Raw genomic sequence first — 27,813 nt, forward strand, 5'->3', positions numbered from 1 at the left:
ACTTCCAATAACTTAAAGAAAAAACTCACTTCATTCTAGAAAGTATATAATATTTTTTTTTATGATAAACTACTTATGAGACAACGTTTTTTATGTATGTTATTAATGTTTCTATGAATGCATTTTAAATTCAATTAGAAATAACATAATTGTATTACATTACATATAAATATGAGAACAATTAAAAGTAACAAAACAAAAGTAAGCCATCAATAGGATAATAATCACAATTATAATAAGTACCTGTTTAGATGCAGATAATCATATAATGTTAATATTTGATGCTACTGGAAGTTTAGTTAATGTTACGGACAGAACTTGTGCAGATGCTGATAATCATATTATTTTGTATTTAATGCTACTGGCAGTTAACTTAATGCTACGGGCAGAACTTGTGCAGATGCAGTTAATCATGTTATTTTTATATTTAATGCTACTGAAAGTTTAGTTAATGCTACGGGCAGAACTTGTGCAGATGCTGATAGTCATGTTATTTTATATTTAATGCTACTGGCAGTTTGCTTAATGATATGGGCAGAACTCGTGCAGATGCTGATAGTCATGTTATTTTATATTTAATGCTACTGGCAGTTTGCTTAATGATATGGGCAGAACTTGTGCAGATGCTGATAGTCATGTTATTTTATATTTAATGCTACTGGCAGTTTGCTTAATGATATGGGCAGAACTTGTGCAGATGCTGATAGTCATGTTATTTTATATTTAATGCTACTGGCAGTTTGCTTAATGATATGGGCAGAACTTGTGCAGATGCTGATAGTCATGTTATTTTATATTTAATGCTACTGGCAGTTTGCTTAATGATATGGGCAGAACTTGTGCAGATGCTGATAGTCATGTTATTTTATATTTAATGCTACTGGCAGTTTGCTTAATGATATGGGCAGAACTTGTGCAGATGCTGATAGTCATGTTATTTTATATTTAATGCTACTGGCAGTTTGCTTAATGATATGGGCAGAACTTGTGCAGATGCTGATAGTCATGTTATTTTATATTTAATGCTACTGGCAGTTTGCTTAATGATATGGGCAGAACTTGTGCAGATGCTGATAGTCATGTTATTTTATATTTAATGCTACTGGCAGTTTGCTTAATGATATGGGCAGAACTTGTGCAGATGCTGATAGTCATGTTATTTTATATTTAATGCTACTGGCAGTTTGCTTAATGATATGGGCAGAACTTGTGCAGATGCTGATAGTCATGTTATTTTATGTTTAATGCTACTGGCAGTTTAATTTCGTTAGGTAATTCATTATCTATAATAATAAATGTTTCGTTGTTTGTGCCCTATAAACACTGAAAGTTTGTTCCAGGAGTGTTTAGAGAATAGTTTGAATTGTAGAAGAAGTCGGGGACACCCGAGGAAGACTTTACATATTATCTCTGCACGGAAATTAGATAGGGAGTCGAATTAAAGACGATGCAATGTAAATTTTTTCAAATCGTTTGGTAAGCAGTAATGAATGGTATAAAAAGTCGGAGACGCTCGATGGAGATTTAACTCTTATTTCAGTTCTTGAATGAAATATGGAGTCGATTTATAGTCGATACAATATAGTTTTTTTTCAGATATCTCGGTAGAAAAGACACGAATCGTACGATGCGCGAAAAAAGAGGTGTGAGGACGATGTATGACCTGGAAGTGAATGGTTGAAGAACTCGAGGATGCCCGAGGAAGACATGGCGTGATCAAGTGAAATAAATACTTACAATAGTATTTCCACTCTTAAAAAGCACCGTACACTAGAATTCAAAACCATTTATAAGTCCCCGAGCAACGACTGGTACACGTCAGCTAACGATGAATAAGTGCAATTTCAATTACGTAATTGGGTGATTATTGCATATAGTAATGTGTTTCGTGTTTTTTATACATGTCACAATTATAGATGTAAAAATATTAAGTATTCAGAATTAATTAAACTGCCAAGTGACCCAGCCGTTTCTATGAAATTGTATCTACATTAGTTGTAGTCTGTGTAATAAATTATAAGTTTGGTAGATGATATTTATAAAGCGCGGCATAGAATGCGCCATTTATATTCACCTCAATAGCAATTCCGGCAACTTGGACGTTTATTTTATTGTAATCTCTGATTATATATTTTATTTTTCCGCCTCACCATATTACATCCAAATTCTGTTCCGAGGCAATAATCCAATTATTATTACGCTTGCCAGCACGCTGTGTATAGAGAGTGTACCGCTGAGAACTCGTTGTCACGTTATTTTTTTGCATTGAATTTATATGTTTTTTTATATGTTTTTTTTTAATTTTTCCGTCTTATTTTTTTAAATTTGAATACCGCACAAGAGTCCCAACTGCCCGGAGTAGTGAGAATACGACATACCTGTGGCTGAATGGAGTGGTGATAGGAAGGTTTGGGAAATGGCAACGTACGAGAAAAGCGATAAGTTTCAACGGAGAACAGAAAAACATATAGTTTATTTGCAGGTGAAACCCGATAGCAGGGCAGAAAAGGCCGACATCCGAAAGGGTGACAAGTTGAAAAGGATCAATGACATTCAGACTGAAACCCTCACACTGCAAGAGGCCCATGACATGATCGTAGAGTCCGGGATCTACATCCGACTCGCTGTCTCTGCGTAAGTTTCAAAGCTTCCTGACTGAAAATACCTCATAATCATTATTGTGTCTATTTCAGAACGATGGCGATAGAATATTATATCTTTTCTCTTCCAATCCATTTACTCATCGGAGACGTCACTTGTTCCAACACATCAAACACCATTATGATCTCAGGAGACCAATATTGTCCCAGAGATACATTGAAAAGTTAGATACCGGTCTCTTTATTTCATGCGAACATTCGTTTTTAATGTCAGAAAGAGAAAGAAATAATAACTTCTCTTTGTATTTGGATGGAAAATATAACAGTAATCTAAAGGAACATTATAATTATACATGGGAGAAATTTTGAGTAAGAAAGAAGTTTTGGCAAGAGTTCGTTGCAAATATTTTTTTATAGGGGAACATGCGAAACCACCGCTATATACGCTATAATAAATGTATACCGCATCAACAAACATGAAGTTTGAAATCCACGAGGCAGCCAAGGATTTTTTTTTATCTTACAATTACCAAACGAATATAAATACCTCAGTCTGTGATGTTATTGATGACAATATTAGCGATTATTAAAGGAAAATTTGACATAGAAAAAATACGGTCCCTTCTTGGACTTGAACGCAAAACCCTCGCCTTGTTGGGGCGCCAGTTTACCAACTGAGCTAATGGGAACCTAGGTCCTTCGGTCATATTTAAATGTATCATACTTCGAATAAGAACTACCAACATTATCTTCATTTTCTCACCGCACAATTTTTGAATCTTTATGTATGATCGCAAGATTCAACTCGAAGAAAGTTTTAGTTTCCACGTACAATCATTTAGTCATGTTGTAAAGCTAAGAAGGAAACTGTACAATTTATAAACACTGACTTTGTGACGAAAGTTTATTCAAATATTATATCATTGACTGCTACATGAAATGGGATGTACACATTTCTAATGTTTGTAAACGTTTACAAACAGTAAGTAGGATTTATAAAATAAAATACTTCGTCCCTATAAGTAACTTAAAATTAATCTACTCATCTCTGGCCGAATCCACTATCCGATATGGAATTACGTCTTGGGGACATTCATGTAAAACAAATATCAGCTATATACGAACGTTACAAAACAGAATTATTAAATTATTAATCCATTCATACACAAATGTACACAGAAGTAACATCAAAATAATGTACAAGTCTTTAAATGTTTTACCTGTTAGAGGATTATTGTTGTATAATTTCATAAGTAAACAAATTATATCGTCGGATTCCTTGTATTAGGAAAGAGTCTACCATAAACATAACACAAGATTCACTCAAAATGATGGATTAGTGGTTCCGAAATGTACCAATAAGTACGGAGAAAGAACTCTAAACTATGTACATTGTGCCCAAGATATCTAACAATCTACCAATTTCAATCAAAGATAATACCTTATGTTCCAAAGTCAAATATAATCTAACAAAATGGCTATTGGACTCAGATGATATGTATTGATGCCCCACTGAGGCCCTTGTATAGCTAATTGGAATTCAAAATGGAACTTAAAAGTTTATAGTAAATTGTACCTTCCTATGTATGCTAAATATGGATATTCTTTTGATGTAACTCTTTCAATTGTACCTACTTGTCTGATATCTAACGTTTATACTGCAACTTTATTTTAATTTTATATTTTTATTTTTTCTATTCTGTTATATTAACTAAACCGTGTTATATTAACATAACCGTGTCATTGTATGAAGTGTTGTCTGTATGTACCTGCTGAAAAACTGCAAAAGCAGTTTAGCAGGTTTAAATTGTAAAATTAAAATAAAAAATAAAAAAATGCCTTTTTTATTTTTTTTTTTAAATTTCTCATATCCGATTAATTAGTCAGTATTGGAAATGACTTTTCGAATCGCGTTTTCTCAAATTAAGTCTTGTGAGGCCAATGTTTTTCCGTCGATAATTATATATAATTATTTAATGTTGTATTTTTAAATACAATTTTTTAAAATTTTATTTCACAGACCTGAAGATACTGATACAACCTTCAACACCTGGCAAGATGAATATGTAAGTTCATTTAAAATTGAGATATTGATAAGTATCTGAGATTAAAGCATTTCATTAGATATTTTAATGTGTTTTCATCATTTACATTAAAAAATCCTATTTTACTTATTATAATATTCATTAGAAAATAATTTGTGCCGAATTTACTTAACCTATTTTAATAATTGCAAAATAGAATGATCACCCAGTATACAATACAAAGTGTATTTTGCAATTTCCAGGACAGTTTCGCTACAGCTGAAGCAGAGAGATTACGGGAAGAAGAACTTGCCAGAAAGAGAAAAATCGTTTGCAAAACTGTTAGTATTATTTTTTCTCCTTTATCAAAAAAGTGAAGGAAAACGACAAAGGGAAACTAAATGCAGTTGGCTTAAACCAACATAGATAGGTAGAAACTTGCTTTCCACGGGCAGTTATTTGAAACATATATTTCTGTCTAACGGGACACTGTATTAATTTTATGTAGAGATCGAAATGTCAGTATAATGTTAGTATATACAAAATAAGTTGGCTATTTTTTTTTGCTATCTCTCCATACATATTACTCCTCGAAGGTTAGAGATGACAAACGCGCTTAGACACAGAAAAAAATGAGTATTGCTGATATATTAAAATCCTGTTAAAAACGTGATAGCAGGCCGCTTCCTGATAAACTTTTAGTACTTTCATAAGATATCGGAACACGTGCTCATGCCGCTACGTTTGTTCTAATAATGTACAATGACGAAAAAACGTGCTTCGACATCACGTTAAACCATTCGTGTTTTACTGAAAGTTTATTAGGAAATCTCTTAATTCATTAATTAAAGGCCTGATTTCCCGTTTTTAACAGGAATATGAATAATTTGAACAGATTTTTAATAAATTTGAAATATTTTATATTAGTATGTTTTTCCACATAAGTGGAAATTATGAAATTTTCCCATAAATGAACAAGTGGGGACTGAAGATGTTTAGTTCTCCAACCACAGCAAGTTTGCAAGTAAAATATTTATTTGTATCCTTTTTCAGAATTCCCACTGGAATCTCATGTGGCCTTGGACCACCAGGAAGACTTATATTTACAGAGAATCAAATTGCTTCCAGGTTCCAAGTGCATATGAAGTCAAAAACGCGTAAGCAAACCTTATAAATTGGCACGACTTTGGTATAAAAGTGCATTCAATTTCAATGAATTATCTTAAAACTCGATAAAACGACAGTAAAATGATTTTTCATATTATCATTAACCATATATTTCTGAAGCTGACAGCTATATAATATGGAAATAGCTTTTTTAATAATAAAAACATTCATAATATTAGAAGCATATGTAACAATACTTACGAAAGCTTACAGTTATATGAGTGACAACTCATCACTGCTCATGCTTATCTGTTTGTCAAATAAACAAACACCTAGTGACTGTATCAACTACAGTGTCAATGTATCATAACTTTATTTTCTTCCTAGGTACATTCAGCAATATCAATACGACTTTGAGCAACTAACATGATTATATCTTAATTAGATGATTAGATTAGATGTAATATGATTAGATTAGAGAAGGGGTGTGAACATGCCTTTATACAAAAATAAAGGGTCACGTGCAGAATGTGTAAATCACAGTTCATTAGCCTGTTAAGTTCAGTTGGCAAGCTGTACGGTAGATTATTTATTGAAGGGAAACGAATGGAAACAAAAAATATATTTTTTATGCAACATATTAAGTATATCACGAGCAATAATTGCATGTGTACTGTAGTACACAAGCATCATCAAATACTAGAAATATATTTAATGTCACAGTTAATAACAAGCATAAGAAAATACTAAAAATGTATTTTCTTATTACATTTGAATGTGGTGTAAAATGAATCCCAGCTCTTGAAGGATATAAGCTTATTGGATGTAAAATGTAACTTTATGAGTTGAAGGGGGTGTCAAGCTATGGAAGGGGTTATTCAAGTGTGGAGTGAATATAAATCTAAGACAGGCAATCGCATCTCTGTTCTTTAGTGATGCTTTGCATACGTTAGGGAGAACAGAGGTTTTACAGGATGGTTTTACATCACAAAAGGTATTAAGCATGGCTCCGTGATGTCACTGTCGTTATTCAATGTAAATGTAATGTATGTGAGAATTGAAAGTGGCGGGCTTGGGGGCGAGGATGAGTAAAAAAATTAAAATATGTAATCTGAAAGTAAGTTGCTAAAATTTTGGAGAAAGGAGAGCGAGGAAAACATACGACGCGAATTCGAATGGTAGAAGAATTCAGAGACGCACGAGCAAAACATGGCACAATCTAGTGAACCAATTACTTTAGTCAGGCCATTTCAAGAGTCAGAATAGTGTGTGGGTATGAGACGATGTATGAATGTGAATGAAGCAAGGAGTGTTTGCCAAGACCGCAGTGTTATAATTTATCAGTTAACATTGATAACAAAATATCTATGTGCCATGTACGCATTTCCCATAATTAATGTATTTTTCACAGCGAATATGAAGACGATTATTATGATGATGCCCAGAGTTATGATAGTGGTGACGATCAGGATAACGATGAAGATCCGGGTAATTTTGAAGATGTCGAAGATTTAGGGCAAGATAGTGATGAAGGACAGGATTCTGATGATTTTTATGATGATGAAAAACATGATGAAGTTATTGAATCCAATACTGGAGAAGGTCTAATTAATCACAAAATGTATACTATTGATAAATATCAGAATGGTGGCGAAGAACAGAGTAGTGAAGAAGAACAGAACAAGGAAGAAGATCAGAATAGTGATGAAGAACATAATAATGATGACGATCATAAACTTGATGAAATTATTGTTGTTGATGATGAAGACCGAAGCGTTCATGACGATTATTATGATTCTAATATAAATACCGTATACTTCACTGTCAAATTAAAACTAAAGCAACATTAATCATAACCAATGGTATAAATTGACTTCTTGTGTTGAGTGTTCGTGAATCCCACATATTATGATGTGCACGTACCCAGCCTGCCTACTATACCTAATGTACATACTCAAGTAAATGCACTATTCGTGTTCATTCCATGCCTTATCTTTTGAGTGAACATTAAAAAGTATAAAACAATTTTTTCATTATGTTTCTAATGCGTATTTATTATATTTTCAGAGATAAAATAAAGCCCAAAGTGGAAGAGTCCAAAAAAATTGTACTTCTCCCATCAGAAGAAATAGAAAAAAGATCAAACCCCCCAACTCCAGAAGCGAAAGAAAATGGACCACCAAAACTAGACGGAAAGCAAGAAAAAAAATCCACAATGCCTATCGCAGAAGAGCAAGAACCAGAAGAAAGCGAACTTGAACAAAAAATGGAAGGAACCGTAGAAAATAAAGCAGCAACCCCAATAACTGAAGCCAATGATAGTAAAGAAAATATGCAATCACAACCTCAAGTGAACGGATTTCAAGAAAATGGACTAGAATCAGACGATCCCGAAATTGATATGGCTGAAGAATTACAATCTGAAAAAACCGCAGTTCAACCTAAAACAAAAGAGTTTGTAGAAAAGATAGACCAAGACCAATCTGAAAATATTGACGAACATAGCTTGACACCAGAAACAGAAAAAGATTACGACAAATTAGTTGCAGATTTGTTGGACGAAGAAAACGTTGCAGCAATAGAAAACCGATTGACTGAGGAATCAAAAACAAACGAAGATGAAGCTGAATCTGAAGCGAATGAAAATGATGCTAACAAAAATTATGGAGAAGCTGAAGTGACAGAAGAAGACGAAGATAAAACGGGACACGAAGCTATTTACAAAAATGAAAACGAATTAGCCGACGAGCCGGCAGATGATAACGTATCTGAAAAAGAAGATTTGCCCGAAGAAGATACTCTTGAGAAAGACGAACCTAAAACAGAAACCGAAACCGAAGAACAGCCTGTAGAAACGGAAGGTGGTGATACGAAAAAATCTGAAAATGTAGAAACTGAGTCTGAAAACAAAGATCAAAAAGAAGCGGAGAACGATGAAGAAGATGAACCTATTAAGAATGATTTTCAACCTGACACAGATGAAAATCAACAAGCTGAAACATTGCCAGAAGATTAGTTTTTAAGTAGATTTTAATAAATTAAGATTATATATAAGATAAAGATTATAATATAACCTGGTTGATCGATAAAGAATTTATCGATATTTTCAACTTTTCATTTTTCGAACGTCGAATAAATTAAGATCACGTCGTTGTGAACTGTTGTTTGTTCATTTGCGATATGATGTCACACTCTGTAACGATGGCAACTTACCGACATTATCGATTGACCGTGTTAGATATCTTCATGAAAATTAAGTGCACAAAAATAAGGTGATCTTATTTAATTATTAGTCTTTGTGAAATCAACAGTTGAATTTTATCATTTTTATACCAAAAATACAACCAATTATAGATATCATCCTTGATAAGAAATTAACGGAGCAGAATTATGTGAAACAAAAACCATAATAAAAGAAAAAGCTTATTAGTAAATGTAAAGAATGAATTTGAAGGTCGTATAATAATTATCCGCTTGAACATATGATTGTATGGGATTAATAATAATACTACTGACTCGCCCTGTTCGTGTGAAAATGATAGACAAATAAAATGGTTATTGTATGGTTGTTTGTTAAATTATAATTATTGTTTTATTATCTTTACTTCTTTTTATTTTCTGATGAGCAACCTTTCCTAATTTCCTTTAGACTTGAGATACCCGAAATTTATTTATATATTTTTTTTTGCCACCTAAACCATTCCCATCAAAAGGATTACAGAGAGACTGAAAGTATTGTTTTAAGAAGGTATAAGAAGGTTATAATTTATTATAGACACTGATTAATGAAGGTGTTATGTTATTGAAGATGTGAAAGTATGTCTAGGTAAGTTTTAAATTAAATTGGTTAAAGAAAACCAATGGCTTGTTAAAGTGGTTATGCTACGAGCTAAGAGTAAGTGTGAGATTGTCAATGGTCCTAGGTCTAGGAGAATGGAATGAATATCGACGGTTTAACCTTTCCTTATCTGTGGTGTTTATTTACTACACATTGCTTCTAATAACTCTAAAAATATAATAAATTCTGGGTTCAGATTTTAGTTATTCCTCCGCTATACATTTATGCACTGAATTAAAAAATAAAATTTTACGTAGTTTTGAAATTCAATTAAAAATCGGAAACAAATACACCGATACAATCAACCGTGTGACAATGCTACGCGAAGGGTGTGCGAGGAAATGACACGCTATTGATGTCCCGCTTTAGTTGGCTATGAGAAATCTACACGTCTGCAGTTGTATTTTTATTTATCGATACCTACGACCGCATAGCTGTGTGTGTGCTAGCACTGCTAGCCGCCAGCCACTTGGTCGCGGACCAAGATATAAAATTTTGATATAAAATATAATAAAAATAAGCCGTTAGATATGAATATTCATATTTTTCCGACATTAAATCGCTTATTTTGAGATGTGTATTGACTACATAGCACCGGAACGCGTGGATTTTTTTAGCACAGTAAGGGAAAGGTTAAAAAATGTAGTAGAACACCTTTAGCCACTCGAGTAATTTTCGGCATATTATACCGAATTTACAAAACGTCTTGAATGATCGCACGCCACAATATGCCATTTAAAAAAATATATTATAAATCTTAAAAATATAGGATAAGCGGTAAAATAAAGGTGAATTCATTTGCTGTATAGCACTATAATCTGTTTATATGTCTCTGTATTAAGATTTAGAGGTAAGATTTTTTTTTAAATGAGGGCTAGAAATTTTCAACTCGAACGCCAATCATTTAACTCTTATTCCAGTTATTGGCGCGAGCACTTGAGTGGTTAACCACTCCTATTTTAGATAATATTATTAGCTCTAAAGGAGTATGCCCACATAACCAAAGCATACCATGACCGTGCTATGACCGAGCCGCGAATTATGAGGAAAGCGCCGCAACCGCAAAACGCCGCTCGCAGTTGCTTTGTTCCTTTGCCGTAATTCCTGGCTCGGTTGCAGCACGGTCATGGTATGCTCCGGTTATGTTACGGAAGACTCCTCAATTGTATATATTTCCTGCAAGACTATAGTACTGAATTTTCTAATAAGAGGTGTTATTTTGATATTCAATCGTAAAAGATCAATGGTTTCGTTGCTTGTGTAGCACGTAGCGCCGTTTTGTTGAAAGTAAACGTTGTCCACATCAATACCATCCAATTTCGGCCATAAAAAAATCATTAATCATCTCTCGATAGCGCAATACATTCACAGTGACTGTTGCTCCAGCCTCATTTTCGAAAAAGTAAGGTTCAAGACTCCGCCGGACCATAAACCGCACCACACGTTGAAGATACAGAGGCATTTCAACAATAACTCTTGGGTTTTCCGAGCCTCAGATGCGACAATTTTACTTGTTGGCGAAGCCAACGAGGTGGAAATGGGCCTCATCATTCAAGATGATTTGCATTTGATTCACTCAAGTGAATTTTAATAATTTCTTGTCGAAGCGTGTATCGTTCCATTTTTATTAGTGGCGTAGTTTTTACTTGGCAAATGTCAAAAAATGACAGCTTTAAAAGTAACAACTACCAAAATAGCGGGCTATTCAAAACAACACCTCCTATTGGAAAACCCTGTATTTGAACCGTAAATATTTTGAAATCATCCGACATCCTCTTGTCGTAACAATAATTTTATTCGTCGTAAACACTGAGTGGTAAGTATTTGGAATGAACTATTATGACTTTTATTGTTTCATAGAATAAGTAGGAACCTATGAATGTATGTATTGAAGCTTGATTGACAGCTACTTTATTTACATTTTTAGTCCTCTAGAGAAATAAAGATTTAAATATTGAAAACAATATTAGTGATTTTTAAACGCAAATCTGAAACAGAAAAATCAGAAAAGGAAACGGTCACATCTGGGACACGAACCCAGGACCCTTGTCTTACTTCGAATAAGAACTACCAACGTTGTCTTCATTTTTTTTTTTTTTTTCTTTTTTTTTTCACCGCACATTTTTATTGGCAACTATCTTTATGTATGATCGCAAGATTCAACCCGAACTAAATGCAATCCTAGACAGCGTCTTATAGATAAACCTATCTTATTGTTTTTATTTTTAATGTGCGACATCTATTGACGTTGGTAGTTCTTATTCGAAGTATGATACAGTTAAAAGTGACCGATGAGGATAGGGTCCCATTAGCGCAGTTGGTAGAGCATTGTCCCGGAAAGACAAGGGTCCTGGGTTCGTGTCCCAGATGTGACCGTTTCCTTTTCTGATTTTTCTGTTTCAGATTTGCGTTTAAAAATCACTAATATTGTCTTCAATATTTAAATATTATAATTTGAGGTTTTACTCAATAAGTTATTCCGAAAAAAAATAAATAAAGATTTATTTATTTATTTATTAACGGACATCGTCCAAATTACAAAATAATAACACGAATAAAGTAAAATGAAAAATACAGGAGTAGACAAAGATACATGAAAGCAAAGACATATGGTAGATATAATACAAAAAAATAAAGTGACAAGTCGAATCAAGTCAAGAATACGCCGTGGGTCAGGACCACAGGACACTTATAATATTCCGTCACTTGTTTAGCGACTGGCAAAAATCATTCAGACTTATCCCAAAAAAGTTAAGGTTTTGACTTGAGTTGACCAGTCTACACATTCTGGACAATGCTGAATAATATCCATAATTTGTCGAATGATGGTTGAGGAAGGGCAGTTCATTATTTCTAAGTCTTTGCGAGGGGATATTGAAGGGAATGAGTTGCAGTAGAGTAGGTGAATCAATAATACCATTTATAATTTTGAAGAAGCAAATGAAGTCATTTCTTTCCCGACGGACTTCCAAAGGAGAGAGGTTTAGAGTTAGTTCAATTTCATCATATCGTCGCTGTGAAATCAAACCGGCATATATGCAAAATGCTAGTTTTTCACCAGAGCGTTTTAAAGATTTCGCATATGATATTTTCCTTTTAACGTCCGTTTGGTTCACCTCAAAGCCACCTTATGAATGAATAAAATTTAGACGAATACTGCTTATTGAATTAGTAGTTGCAAATAAATCGAAAATTGCTTAAATTAAGAGTTAAATGCAGATGTGCCAGTATGGCTTTAAAATCAGTGTAATATTTGCTTTTGTGTCATAGTGGCTTCTTCTTTTGGAACCTGTTTTAGGTATAAAAAAAGATAATGTTGTCAATGAAAAAATAATTTATTGCTTCACATTTTTTTTTATAAACAATTAACATAAAACTGCTCTTCCCTTTGCTGGTAACTTCAAAGTTTCCCAATCGTTTATGGAAATCTGAATAAATTGACGGTATTATCCCGGCGGTTACTAACTTTAGGATACCATTTTTCTTCATCTCATCAATGGTCTCTTGGAATAAGCTTGCATCAGAACAGGATTCACGCTCACATTGCCCCGTTTATTCCTTTTCTTCGCCTCCTCCCAGGCATGTGATCCGTAGAATGTTTTGAAGTAAAAGTTGCCGTCGTCTTTAATTACTTTAAACATTCGAATGTCCAAAATGGGTAAAATTACCTGGGGGTCCTTCAGAGCTTTTATATCAAAAAGTCCTCATGACTCAACTCATGAACCAGGTAAGGCTTGCCACTTTTCTTTGCCGTTTTCATGGCCATGGCGTATTGGGAAGGTAAGTATATCGGTCCGCTTCGAAGTGCTCTTTTAACTTATTTTTCAATGGTTGAGTGAGCCGAATCCACCTTGTTTTGGTTGTGGCCCTTTACTAAAAATTTGTGAGTGATATATTTTATGTTTTTTAATGATGTAACAGCATATTTGTACATTGCCATCATAAAGTTATTTTTTTGTTGTCCACAACATTTATCGTTGTCAAAGACAACGTCTATTGGACAGTCAGCTCTGTCATTTAAATGTTACAGTAATTTCAGCACACAGCTCCCAATCTCAATAACGCTTCTTTTTCCCTGTGTTGGTTCACTCTTCCACGGGTTTTAGACTCGTATTCCTCACCGCAGTTTCGCATCTTTCAGTTTGATAAAGTTTTTTTTATTAAATTTGCCTATTTCAATTTATTTTTTTAACCGGGAGAAATTTTACCCGGGTCAGACATTTTGGCATATATGCCGGTTTGTTTTAGTTGAGGCTGCTATAAACGCTTTTGTTAAGTGCAAACCGGATTATCTGCCAATAAGTCATACAATAAGTCATATCTGGGTAATAATAAAAATGTACTATTGTGAGATAATTCAGTTTTACTTACATGATGGACGCATTTCCCCCTTAAAAGTTTTGAAGCAACTGGCGTATTGCGGAATAGGTCTGTCTTCTGCTAAAAAAAGTGGCGATTCCCGCGTAAATGCATACCGGCCCAACGCCATCTGACAGATTTTTATTCAACTATATGACATGCCGGTTCGACATAAGAATAGAAGGGAAAAAAAGAAATTTTTTGACACCAATAACTCAAAAGCTCCATTTTTGCACATATGCCGGTTTGATTTAACAGCGACGATATGTGTATTTGCCTTTTTCTAAACCTAGCCTCCTAGCAATCCCTCTTAAGAACCGATGTTGAACAGATTCAATGCGTCGAATGTGGACAGATGATTGAAAAGGAAGGCTACGAACCACGCCCTATCCCTGCTGATAATAAAAATAGTGCCAACGACGCGGGACGACACAATATAATATTATTTATCCAACAAACAAATTTAGAATTATTTGCCAGTACAATTACGTACTACGCGATGATGCAGTGACAACACTTAATGACTTTTCCAGGGTTCAATCTCAGAAATTCAACTCCCATCTTTACACTATACCTTTAACCGAACAATCGAAGCCGGAGCGATCTTTTTTTCTGAATAGATTTATTATTTATATTAATAACCAAATCAATAAATCGCTTTTCGTGATTATTTTTTGTTTGCGTTAAAGATAAGTAATTAAGACGAATTGTTTCACAAAATTTGAACAAATTTTCAAATTTTAAAGATTAAGGACGGGTTGTTTTGGAGAATTTGAACAATTCATCAAATTTCAACGTTCTTTTTCAAGTTCTGTGAAAGATTTTTTCAAGTTCTGTTTTTATTTCAGTTTTGTCAAGCAACTAGCCTACTTGAATAGAAATATCACTGCATTTGAATTTAGGACGGGTTGTTTCGGAGAATTTGAACAATTCATCAAATTTCAACGTTCATTTTCGGGTTTTGTGAAAGTCCTATCCAAGTTCTGTTATTACTTGAGTTCTGTCAAGTAACTGGCCTATAATGATATAATACCAGAATAGGACTTTTACAGAACCCGAAAATGAAGATTGAAATTTGAACAATTCATCAAATTTCAACGTTCATTTTCAAGTTCTCTGAAAGATTTTTTAAAGTTCTGTTTTAATTTCAGTTTTGTCAAGCAACTAGCCTTAATGATATAAAAACAGAACTTAAATAGGATTTTCACAGAACCCGGAAATGAACGTTGAAATTTGATGAATTGTTCAAATTCTCCGAAACAACCGTTAGGGAAGAACATACTTTGAAATCTTCAGTGTAATCGGTCTAGTAGTGTTTGAGTCTATAGGGAACAAACAAAAAAAACGTTCTATTTTATACAGATGACAGACATTTCGTCTGTCTGTAATTTTGTTCTGTGTTCCGGGTCCAATCAATGCATGCTGTCAAGTGGTAACAGTGTTTAATTTTTATTCCACCGGAGTGCGCTAATGTGCTTAATCTGATTGCTTTTTAAATAATTTGTATTTTCTTAATTCTCGATCTCCTTTAATGACTATTTATAGTTCGTGCCATAAAATGAGTTATGATTTTAAAATTTCTAGTTTATTGTTGTTGAATTAAATACAAAAAAGGACAGGTACTATCATCGATGTTTTCAGTGTGCTTGGGGAAATTGTTTTGATTTATTGATAAGTAAGTAATATAATAATCGAATGGAAAAAAATAAATGGTTTTCCGTTTAGACTGTACTTTGATTTGTTGAACTTTTTACTTTAATCTTATTGACCCCTTTGCCCACAAGTTCATCTAGATTAAACCCAGCATTTCTGACTTGGGTTTCTCCAGTATTAGAATCTTGCTTATTATATAGTTCTCTAATCGCTGTTTACAAAATATGTGTTGAAGCAGCCTTGTCTGTTATGAAAATACATTATCTTCTTTAATTATTTATATTTTCCAACCATTTTATTTTTAGCACTAATAACGATAGGTGTTGTCATATGTTTATCGTATATTACAAACAATAATTAATCGATAAAAAGGCCCCTCACACAGCATCCCCAAAAATGACACAAACTAAGTTTTTGGTTTTTGTTTTTGAGTCTTTATTTAGAAGTATACAAGATTTCTACACCCAGTAGGAAAAATTCAAATTAAGAATTTGAAATAAAAATATGAAATCAATTTTAGACATACAGTCAAATTGATATAAAAGTACCTACTGAAGATAAAATATTACACGAAACATATATATATTTTTTTAACATAATACAGGGTTTTCCAATAAGAGGTGTTATTTTGAATAGCCCGCTATTTCGGTAGATGTTACTTTTAAAGCTGTTATTTTTTGACATTTGACAAGTAGAAACTACACCGTTAATAAAAATGTAACGATACCCGCTTCAACAACGCATTAAAATTATTAAAATTCACTTGAGTGAATCAAATGCAAATCATATTGAGTGATGAAGCCCATTCCCACCTCGGTGGCTTCGTCAACAAGCAAAATTGTCACATCTGGGGCTCGGAAAACCCAAGAGTTATTGTTGAAAAGACTCTCTATCTTCAACTTGTTGTGCAGTTTATGGTCCGGCGGAGTCATTGGACCTTACTTTTTCGAAAATGAGGCTGGACCAACAGTTACGGTGAATGGATTGCGCAATCGAGAGATGATTAATGATTTTTTATGGCCGGAATTGGATGGTATTGATCTGGAAAACGTTTACTTTCAACAAAACGGCGCTACGTGCCACACAAGCAACGAAACCATTGATCTTTTACGATTGAATATCAAAATAACACCTCTTATTGGAAAATCCTATATTTAGCACATGTCTCACAAAAAGGGCCAAGACTTCAATGCTTTTGGTAGTTATTTTTTTAAGGTTTCGTCCTTTATAAACACTCACATGGAGTTAATGTGTAAAAACTGGCACCCAGAGCAGTGGTGTTTTTCTCTAAAGTGCGTTTGTGCAGTAAACTCCAATAAAAAATAATAAAAAATCCCGTCCGATTGACACTCGTACTGCCCAAGAGAGAGCCCGAAATGAATCCCAAATCCCGTAGGTGCGTTATGAATATCAGCACCTGAGGGACCTTCCGACATATATTTCTTATGTTCATACAAAATATACTAGTGGCGTCAGAGAGGTAGACTTGCAAACCTTGGGAATCTAATGCTGCCCGAGTGCACAGCACCTATGAGATATTTTGCTAACACGAAATTGGTACGAAAGTGTTTTGCAAAATTAATAATTTTTTTCTGTGACTTTTTAGTTTCTCGCGTTAATTGTGATTTTTCAATTTTAAAACTATTTATTGTAACCTACCACATTATATTTTCAGTGATGTCATGAAATTCCTTTGGAGTTTATAAAAATATAGTATATAATGTTGACATACAAAAATTCGATTTTTTCATACATCTGTGGGAATTTTTTTTGCTAATGAACTCCCGATGAGATGGCCACGATCCGCCACTGGCCCAGTTGAAGATAAGAGATATGTACTAACAATTTTTATATATAATATATCGTGTAATATGTACTGTGTTGTAATTGGACGTATTCCGTTAATAAATAATAAATAAATTATTTAATGAAAAGAACGAACCCTGGATCTCTTGTCTTTCCGGGGCATCGTCTTAACCCTAGAAGCCTTATCTACGCCTACGAGGCGTACACAAAATCTTAAATTCTATTTCTCTTTCTAACGGTTGAAGTTAGCGCCTCGTGCTCTTTAACCAACCCAACGGCTGACGGGAGCTCGCCGATGGTACCTGTATCACTAAGGTAAGTCCAGCCATTTCGAGAGTTTTTGAGGTATAGTACGCCTGCGAGACGTATGTTTAGGCTTTGTGTAACTTTTAACTAAGATTATGTGTTTTTACTTTCGTTAATTTTTCGTCCATTTTATGTTTATTTTGGCATTATTTCAGATACCAACATGTCATGGTTTAATGTATTAAACAATAACGATATTTTGAAAATCTTAGACCAAGAAGATAGCCTTTCTTTGGGAGAATCAGCTTTTGAAGACGAGGACAGCCAGTTTGTGGACGATATTCAAAGAAGATGATAATAACTATGTAACTGAAGAGGCTCACCTAGCATCTGATTCTGCTCATGCTTCGCAATCAGCCAACTCACGGCGAATTTATCATGTTCCTGGAAATACTCTTCGCAGTAAGAATGGACGCGGGATGTTTGGTCAGCTAATAAGGGTCAATCATGTCACAGATCTTCAGCTATGAATATAAAGTCCGCACCTCTCGAGGACCATCTCAAATTACAAATTAAATCTAGTGGGCACATTCCGATCAAATAGGCGGGAAATCCACGATTAATTGAAGAATTCAAGATCTAGACCTGTTGGCAGTTCTACGTTTTGTTTTGATGTCCCTCTGACACTTCTATCGTACAAACAAAAACCTGCAAATATGTTTTACCGTTTATCTTCTTGTGATGAAAATGCAATAATTAATAATTCAAGTGGCAAACCAGACATGATTCATTTCTACAACCAAACAAAAGGAAGAGTAGATTTATTTGATCAAATGTGCTCCTCAATGACGTGCAGCCGCAAAACTAATAGATGGTCAATGGGTGTATTCTATGACATCTTAAACATAGCTTTTATCAATTCTGCTGTAATTTATGGCCACAACGTGATCAAATAAACTCTCAAACAAAAGAGAATTCATCAAACAACTGATTCAGGTAATAAAATTTAGGCAGGAGAACCAGAGCACGAAAATCGTAAATACTGCCCTTTTTGCTGCTAAAAAAAAGAGAATGTCGAAATTAGTGTGCTGTAAGTGCAAAAAGTCAATATTTTCTGAGCACAAAGTTGATGTCTGTGTAAATTGCTCTAAAATTATATATATTAATTAAAAGCATGATTACTTTTAATGTTTGCTCTAAGAATAAGAAATTAATCTTAAAAAAAATATATGATTATTTAAAAAAAACATATATTCAAGTTGATTTTTAAGAAGATGATTTTTTTGTTTGAATATAAGCATAATGTTTTGATTCGTTGTAATAAATACCTGTGATAGTAGTTTTCATTGATAAAACTGTGTTTTATTATTATTTTACATACCAACCTTAACTTTCCATCGAAAAATAGGACACAAGTAGGTATATTTTGGCCTACTGAGTGTCATTTTCATGTGTACGCCTCTGAGACGTATGTTAAGGCTTTATGTACCTATAAAATAGATTAGGCTTCTAGGGTTAAACCGACTAGTTGGATTCCTAGTTGTGACCGTTATCTTTTTATTTTTCTGTGTCTTGTTCTATTTCATGTTTCGCTAAGATTTATTACTATTATCTTCTTCAATGAAATATCACATTGATTCACCTACAAAACAAGTTTTTTTTAAAAAATTAAACAATAACTTTGTAAACATCACTTATAGGTAAATACTTAATGCCGACCGGGTTTCGCTACAACCGTAGCTTCATCAGGACAGTATAATACTAAACCTAAACATCTAAAATATAAATTAACTTGTGTTGATATCACGGTAAGTAGACGGTCTGAGCTACAGTGGAAGAGGTAGGGATAGGTGGGAGATTGAGATGCGAGTGCTCTTTGTCAATAGGGAACAATCTGAGTATAGGGCTTTTATTTAGGTTTATTTGGTTGTTGATGACTTTGCTATTGACGTTTTTGGCTTTCCTTAACTCTAGCGCCTCTAAGTTATCCAACTAGGCCTATTCCGTTTTTATGCAATAGACTGACGCCAGTGTTTTTGTCAAACGTATGGTCAAACATATTTATCAACACATGTTAATTTATATTTTAGATGTTTAGGTTTAGTATTATACTGTCCTGATGAAGCTACGGTTGTAGCGAAACCCGGTCGACATTAAGTATTTACCTATAAGTGATGTTTACAAAGTTATTGTTTAATTTTAAATTATAATGTCACATCACAAAGTAACCGCTTCATATGAAGAAACAAGTTTTTTTTGTTAGTAAAGTTGTTTCTGAATAAATTAATTAATTGATTTTCTAAAGAGTGTATGCCAGTCTCCAATTCGTAATCTTCTGTGTGACCCTAAAAGTCAACGTACTGATACTGAAACTCTTAAGCAAATACGATAGCTGAGGTCTGCATCGCAGTGTGTCTTGAATTCATAACTGAAGAGGTAATCACTAAACTTTTTGTTAAAATTCAGTTTTGCGAAAAAAAACCATAATGCGTTATTTCCTGGAGATTGTATCCACACTGTTCCTGTTAACTTGTGTTGTGGGACAACAGCGAGGTAAGAAATTAACAAATATTTTCATACTTTGTACACACACCTCGTATTAAAATAAAACTGAAATTTGAAATCAGAACTTTTGTGTGGACACCTGAACACCAAACCGAACACTATGATATTTGAACAGTAATATTTATACATATGTATATATCCGGTTTTTTCTATTATTTTTTTAATAAAATCCGTCATGTTGACGGGTATATTAAAATATAGATGGAATTTAACAATGAAAATAATTGATTATATCATATTATGTAGGTATGTTATAAGTTCATTCTTTCACAAATTAAGATATGAAAACCCTAAAGTTAACAAAAAATCGTTTTATGTAAAACCAAGGCACACGATTTTGATTGGTTTTTAATAGTTATAATATAAAATATTGGAAAGTTATCAATTTTTGACATGCAAATTTATTAATTTACTCGAATAAGTTTATTATTTATGTATTTTTAATTGATTATTTCGATCAAAATGTAGTGTTTTTACCATGTCCCATTTCTACATTAATTGAAAAAATGTCTGATTTCGTAATCAGTTTTAGATGTGTACGATTAATTTTGTAATGTCTTAAATAGTTTTCACAATATATTTTTGCAAAATAAACAGTTTTAACGTAAATTTGGACCAATATTGAAAAAAACGATTTTAACATTTCGCGTAATCCGTTAGTTCCATTGCGTGACCATCTTTTTTATCACCTTTTTTAGGGGTTTTTACATAGGAATAGTTTAGAATAATAAAATGATATACAATTATAATCACAGCTAAAACAATTATATTATTATTTAAAAAAAAAAAAATTATGAAAAAATAAGAAAATACAGAGATTTAGGAAATGAGATAAAAAGAATTTGGCATTCTCTGACTATAAAAATATTACCATTTGTTATTTCGGCTATATTGGCATTATACCTAGCTCTCTCATTAAAAATTTTTGCGTATTAGACCTATCAAAAAATTTATGTATAAAATTCAAAAATCAGTCATTTTAAATGTATGTGGGATTACGAAAGATTTTTTAAATATTTATGTTGAGAGATCAGTAGGATTTATAGGCCCTGTTAGAAGTTCTACCGAGCCGAACCCTCTGATATGAAAATATCTGGAGTCGGCGAATTATTTTCTCATTTGATCTCTGGTGAGTTGACGTGTTGTTCTTGTATTGTTTTGTATTTATTTTGCTTATATAATGCACTTACATAATTTTGATTGACTAGATGATCATTTGTGGAAAAGTGTGTGGAAGGGTTTAGTTTTTCCTATGGGGAAAATTTAACCCGGACAATAAAATCGGAAGTTAAAAAAAATAAAATATTATTTTAGTAATTATATAGCACAACTTGTTTATACAGAAACTACATTTTTATATTTAAATATTGAAGATAATATTAGCGCGAAGGACCTGGGTTCAGGTCTCAGATGTGACCTTATCCTTTTATCTTTAAAATTTTCGTTAAATCGCAAATATTATCTTCTATATTTTAATATTAAAAATTTCAGGTTTTACTCACTAAACCAATCACCCATCAAGGTTCAAGTTCTAAATGTGACCGAATCTTTTTCTGATTTTTCTGTTTTAAATTTTCGTTTAAAAACCGCTAGTATTATATTCAATATTTGAATATTAAAATTTGAGGTTTTACTCAAGTTATTCCAGAAAATAATGATAATTTGAATAATAATATTTTTGAGTAGAGTTTTTAAAAAATCTGGTATTTACAAATAAAACGTAAAAGTAACGAAATGGAACGCGAATATGAGAAAATGTCCAAATTTTGGTGAAAATTCCCAAATGCCAAAAGGCACTAAGTCAGTAGCGCCTTCGGGTTCCATCGGCAATCTATACGGAAGTCATTTCTAGGGTGTATTATCTATTCAGTGCCATCGTCCGATTTGTTGTGTGCTTGTGTGTTTAACCCTTATGTGTATGTGTGCTTGTAGGCAGAAGTTGCACTATTAGTCGCACAGGGCGATCGGGAATATGTAGTCGATTCGCCGACTGCCGGACAGCGATAGAGGATGACAGTAAAGGAATTTCCCTACAGGTACTATTCCTTCCCTTTACACTTATGGGCCTTACTAATAAAAGTTTTTAAATTTTACACAACTGATTAGCTACTTTATACACAATCGATTTATGGTAAATGGTTGTTTATCAGTTTCGTAAATGTAAAACATGTTTATTAGTAAGGGGTGTGTCTCTGACAATAACGGTAAGTTTTTGCAATCACGGTAAATTTACCTACTGTTATAAAATTGAACTAGCAATGAAAAAACCGTTTGAAATCAATCTACTTTCTGGCCAATTTTTCTAAACTCTTTTGCAATAAAAAAAAGTGTCAATGAACATCAAAAACATTTATAAAATCAATAATTTTGTAAAGATGGAACATTAGACACGAAGAAATTATGTCAAAAATTGACCAATATAATGCAATGTTTTTGTTACTATAATATATCAATTTTTATTAATATATATAAATTTTTTTTTGATTGACTGAGGACCTTCTTCCATAGTGACTGGCTGTTAACTGAACTTGTATAATGTCTTTTAACCCTTGGGACCTTCTAAGACCCAAACAGTCCCAAATGCCGTGCGCGCATTATACTCTCCTAAGACCATATTTGTCCCAGAACGACCGCACATTATTAAAATGCATATATCTCTCTTCCTCTCATCTAAAAATTAATTATTTCTTTTATGTCAGAAAGAGAAAGAAATAGTGCTTGTTATTGTCTTTGAAAAAATGGAAGCTTGTAGAAAGTTCGATCCGTGCAAATCAACAACGTCTCAAGGGTTAAAACTTAAATAAAAAACACTAAGGATAGAACCTTCCTCTCCCGTGACTGGAGTCAACCACGCTGACAACTGAGCCACATTCCGATTGGGTAGGACCGACATTTATTTCGTATATTGACTAAAATAATGTCAGCGAATTTCAGAGAAATGTGTACATATCAGCGTGTGTATGCCATTAAAAATATTGATAGAAAGCATTTTCATCGACATCTGCAGAGTTTCAGCTCAATCGGTAATTGGATTAATCTCCATTTCCAAGTTTTTAATTAATTCATTTACGAAAACAAACTCGAAATTCAAATGGAACTATGCAAAATATCAAAAAAAATCTGTTTTTTTTTTAATTTATCAACATCCTAATCCCTATATGATGACTCAGACCATGGGCAAGTTGGTCCTGCAGGCTGGGAGATAAAACAGTCTATTTTGTCGGTGGCGAAAATAAAGAAATTAATGCAACAATAAAAATGCGTCTTGATTCTCATCAATAGTGACTACTGCAGTAACACAAAACACTAATCTTATGTTTTTGTATATAGTATTACTTTATGTTTGTGATTACTCTATGTTTGCTTCACTCAAATGTAAATTGTTAAACTCTATACAGGCTTAGTCCTAGTGAGGTTGATTTTTATTATAAAAACATGATATATGTATAGTGAGAAGCAATAAATAAATGCTCCTTAGATTCTACATCTGTACATTGTAGATCACATCATTGGGGGTGATAATACAAATCAAATGTATATATTTATTTGATATTATAGAAACAAACCGTACATGAATTACAGTGATGAAACAGGATTAAGATTTTTCATGTTGGGTACCTATGATATGTTTCCTTGTAATGTCTGGTAAGTGGAATGTATATTCCTTAATACCAGGTGACGTGTGTAGTATATAGGTGTGTGTGTGTGGGGGAATATATGTATGCTCATTAAACAGTTTATATTATTGACATGATGCCACGTTTGAATTTGGGCAGTGAATCGGAAAAAATGTCAATGTTTGAGTTTAGACAAATATAATTTAGAGTATGAAAGCTCGGTAAGTTGGCGAATTAGATGCTGCATTTGTTTTATAATTAAGCGTGTGGAATAGCACTGCATGCTGTGTACTTAATATAAATAGTTTATAATAATATTGCTTACTTTTCTATGTGTCTGATATTTTCATCTTACTATTCATTAAAAAGCGCATACGGCAAGGATAACTCAAAATAGAAATTTATGTCATAGGTAAAAAAAAGTTTTTCCTTAGTATTACTGATTTATTAAAATCCTGTTAAAAACGTAACACTATGCCATTTCCTGATAAATTATTATTACTTTCATAATATATCGGAAGACGTGTTTATGCAGCTACGTATATCTCCTAATAATTGTTTATAAGTTGCGTTTATGTAATGACGAAATGCAAAAATATAAATTCTAATATTTTCGTATTTCGTCATTATGAACACGCATTTTCGGTGTTTTTTCTCTTTCATAATATGTTGTAACCCGAATATTATCTTAAAACTCCGGCATCTAACAAAATTCTTTTTCGTTCTATTGTTATTATTCGTTATTATAGATTGAAGATGATATCTTAATTAGCAGGCGATTGGAATAATCTGGACCCCGACCTTGGGGTTGCCACCTAATTTATTATCCTACTACAGGGTTTTCCAATTCGAGGTGTTATTTTGAATAGCCCGCTATTTCGGTAGACGTTACTTTTAAAGCTGTCATTTGTTGACATTTGACAAGTAGAAACTACGCCATTAATAAAAATGAAACGATACACGCTTCAACAACGCATTGAAATTATTAAAATTCACTTGAGTGAATTAAATGCAAATCATCTTGAGTGATGAGGCCCATTTCCACCTCGGTGGCTTCGCCAACAAGCAAAATTGTCGCATCTGGGGCTCGGAAAACCCAAGAATTATTGTTGAAAGGCCTTTTTATCCTCAACGTGTGACTGTTTGGTGCGGTTTATGGTCCGGCGGAGTCATTGGACCTTACTTTTTCGAAAATGAGGCTGGAGCAACAGTTACGGTGGATGGATTGCACTATCGAGAGATGATTAATGATTTTTTACTACCGGAATTAAATGGTATTGATCTGGACAACGTTTAATTTCAACAAGACGGCGCTACGTGATAGCGAGAAGAAACTCAAGAAACGAAACCATTGATCTTTTACGATTGAATATCAAAATAATTATCTCTTATTGGAAATCCCTGTAGCTGAACTTCCTGGCGTTGCTCGGGCTTCACACAGAGTTCTCCATAGTCAGACTTAGACAGTGACCTTCCTTTTTCTAGTTTTGGAGATTGTTCAAATGTTCATTAACCTCGGAATAAAACTGTAGATTTGTATACAAATAAAATCACAATAAATTTTATAAAAAAGATTATTCTCGAAAGCTAATGCCATCTATGGCTAACTTACTATACTCTTCTAATGCGATCTATGGGTGAGCTCATAAACTCAAATTATTCATTAATTAAAATCACAATGAAGATAAATTTAACTTTTAGTAACAATTTTTTTCTTAATTTCAGCTATGCGGTTCAGAGGGCACCATTCAGATTGTTTGCTGTGAGACGCTGGCATCAATTGAAGGTAAGTAATTCATTTCAAATTCAGTGGATTTCACCACAACATTGTTATATTGATGGCCTTTGTGGTCGAGGGGTAAGGCTTTTTTTTAGAAATTTCTTTCATTAATTTATATTCTTACACTATTTAATATAATACAATAATATATGGTATATATGCGGCACTTTCCAGAGTGGAAGATATTTTCAGTATCGCATTTGTGTAAGACCACCATTCAGAATTGAAACTTTGTTTGAAATGGCTTTAGTCGTTTTTGGTGAACAGATCTGAATAGCTAGGTACTTATCTTCCCCACCTTCTTCTTCCTCATCTCCTTCAGCCTCACCCCGATTGGGGATGCCAGAGTCTCACTAACTCGAGACGGTTGGGAGTAGTTGGAACTCTTGTGCGGTATTCACATATTTTTTTTTTAAAAGGTAGCCAGTCGTTGAGGCACAATCCGATAACTCTCCGTGTTGCAAGTTTATCACTAGGAATTCTTGATGATCCCTTACCAAGTTTATCACTAGGAATTCTTGATTATTCCTCATCAAGTTTATCACTAGGAATTCTTGATGACCCCTCACCAAGTTTATCACTAGGAATTCTTGATGACCCCTCACCAAGTTTATCACTAAGAATTCTTGATGACCCCTCACAAAGTTTATCACTAGGAATTCTTGATGGTCATCCTCTTGGTGTGCTGTGTAATCCTTATGTATTTGTTTGTTTGAAGGTGACAGCTGCACCATGAGTGACACGGGGAAAGCGGGAATGTGCAGAGCATTCGCCAACTGCCTGCCAGCGAGGAAGGCCGCCGGTGAAGGAATTTTGCCACAGGTACTGCTGTGTGTTTCTCCCTTATGTGCCCCTTACAATGATAACATGTTAACTTACCCGCCCTTTACATAAACTTAAATTACTTACAGAAATGTGACGTAACTAGACCGTTCTTGGTGTGTTGTGAGAAGCCTACCTAACCTGACCTGACCCTGGTTGACTCTCGGCTACCTACATCGAGGTCGCAGACTGCGAGTTTCACAAAACGTGAACTAAAAACTTCAAATATTGTACATATTTGCATATTATACATATTATTACAGGTAAAATAGGGATAGGTAAATGACAAAATACGTCCATTCATGAAACTTTGGTCATACATTCTTCTTGGCAGCATAAATAAAGATCTGGAATAAAGTGGTGGAACATCCCTCAAGGGGGGTATCGAGGGGAGATTTTTTGATAAATACTTTGTCTCTATGGATAGCTCACCAGCTCTGCCATCTGAGCCAAAATCCGTTCAGTATGAATTAAGATCTCGAGTCAGACAGTATGGCCACTTGGACTTCATTATATATACCTATTTTACTTATATTTTTTGTACTTAAATAAACGTTTCTTAAATATATATTTAAAAAAAACCTATTTTACTTACCTAAGTAGATTTTTTTATTTATTTAGTAATTTTAAATAATGATTAAAAAATAATAATGATTAAAAAATATTTGTAAAACACACTGTTTAGCTATATTATTTTTATACTAATTTTACACCATAACACGGGCATGTGCCTAGCATGGTGGTCGAAAAATTCCTCAATGCATGTAACTATTAATTTCATTGAATAAGGAAATATTAAAAAAAATATTCGTGAAAAAATAATCTATTTTATGTAGCCATACACGATTTCAGTTCAAAAGTTCGAGCTGTTCACTCGATAGTGACGTAGATCGAACTGGTCTGGCTCGGTGTGGCTCGGCTCGGTCATGTGTGTCTCCCTAATTTGGACTGAGTCCATTTAGCTCCAGCTTAAATACGGGGAAGGTCCTAAAAATATTCCCCAGCCTTTTTGAACGGTAAGCTCCTCAATATGGTAGAACCAGCCAAATTCTTATGACAAATCATCACCAACAAGTTAAGGCGAAGCTTAATGCTAAATCACTATTTCGATTAATCTTTATAACGAATTGGTGTTTATTATGAATACAAAAAATATGTTTTAGATAAATTGAAAGTTTTCGTATCGTTTCACTTGAGTAGACTACAAATTAAAAAATTAATTACTCAATAAAAAAAATATATGAAAGTACTAAAAAATTTTTTTTTTCAAAATAAATGTATGAAAGCGTAAAGGAAATAACTTAAAAAAAAAACACATTATTATAGCTAAAATTATCTGTGACAGTTTCACTTGATTAACTTATTAATTAAAATTATTTACAAAATAAATAAAACC

General features: G+C 33.4%; 1 protein-coding gene across 1 annotated transcript; it reads left to right on the forward strand.

The window, feature by feature from the left end:
- Positions 1-20,027: 20,027 nt before the first annotated feature.
- LOC149417454 (uncharacterized) lies at positions 20,028-26,962 on the forward strand. The gene is made up of 5 exons (XM_089640038.1): positions 20,028-20,186; positions 22,131-22,234; positions 25,541-25,601; positions 26,314-26,417; positions 26,507-26,962. The coding sequence occupies exons 1-5, from the start codon at positions 20,120-20,122 to the stop codon at positions 26,555-26,557; spliced, it is 387 nt and encodes a 128-aa protein (XP_089496164.1). The 5' UTR covers positions 20,028-20,119; the 3' UTR covers positions 26,558-26,962.
- The last annotated feature ends 851 nt before the right edge of the window (positions 26,963-27,813 follow it).

This window comes from Hesperophylax consimilis, chromosome 15 (genome assembly GCF_061612785.1).
Source record: "Hesperophylax consimilis isolate HC1 chromosome 15, BYU_Hcon_1.0, whole genome shotgun sequence".
Lineage (NCBI taxonomy): Eukaryota > Metazoa > Arthropoda > Insecta > Trichoptera > Limnephilidae > Hesperophylax > Hesperophylax consimilis.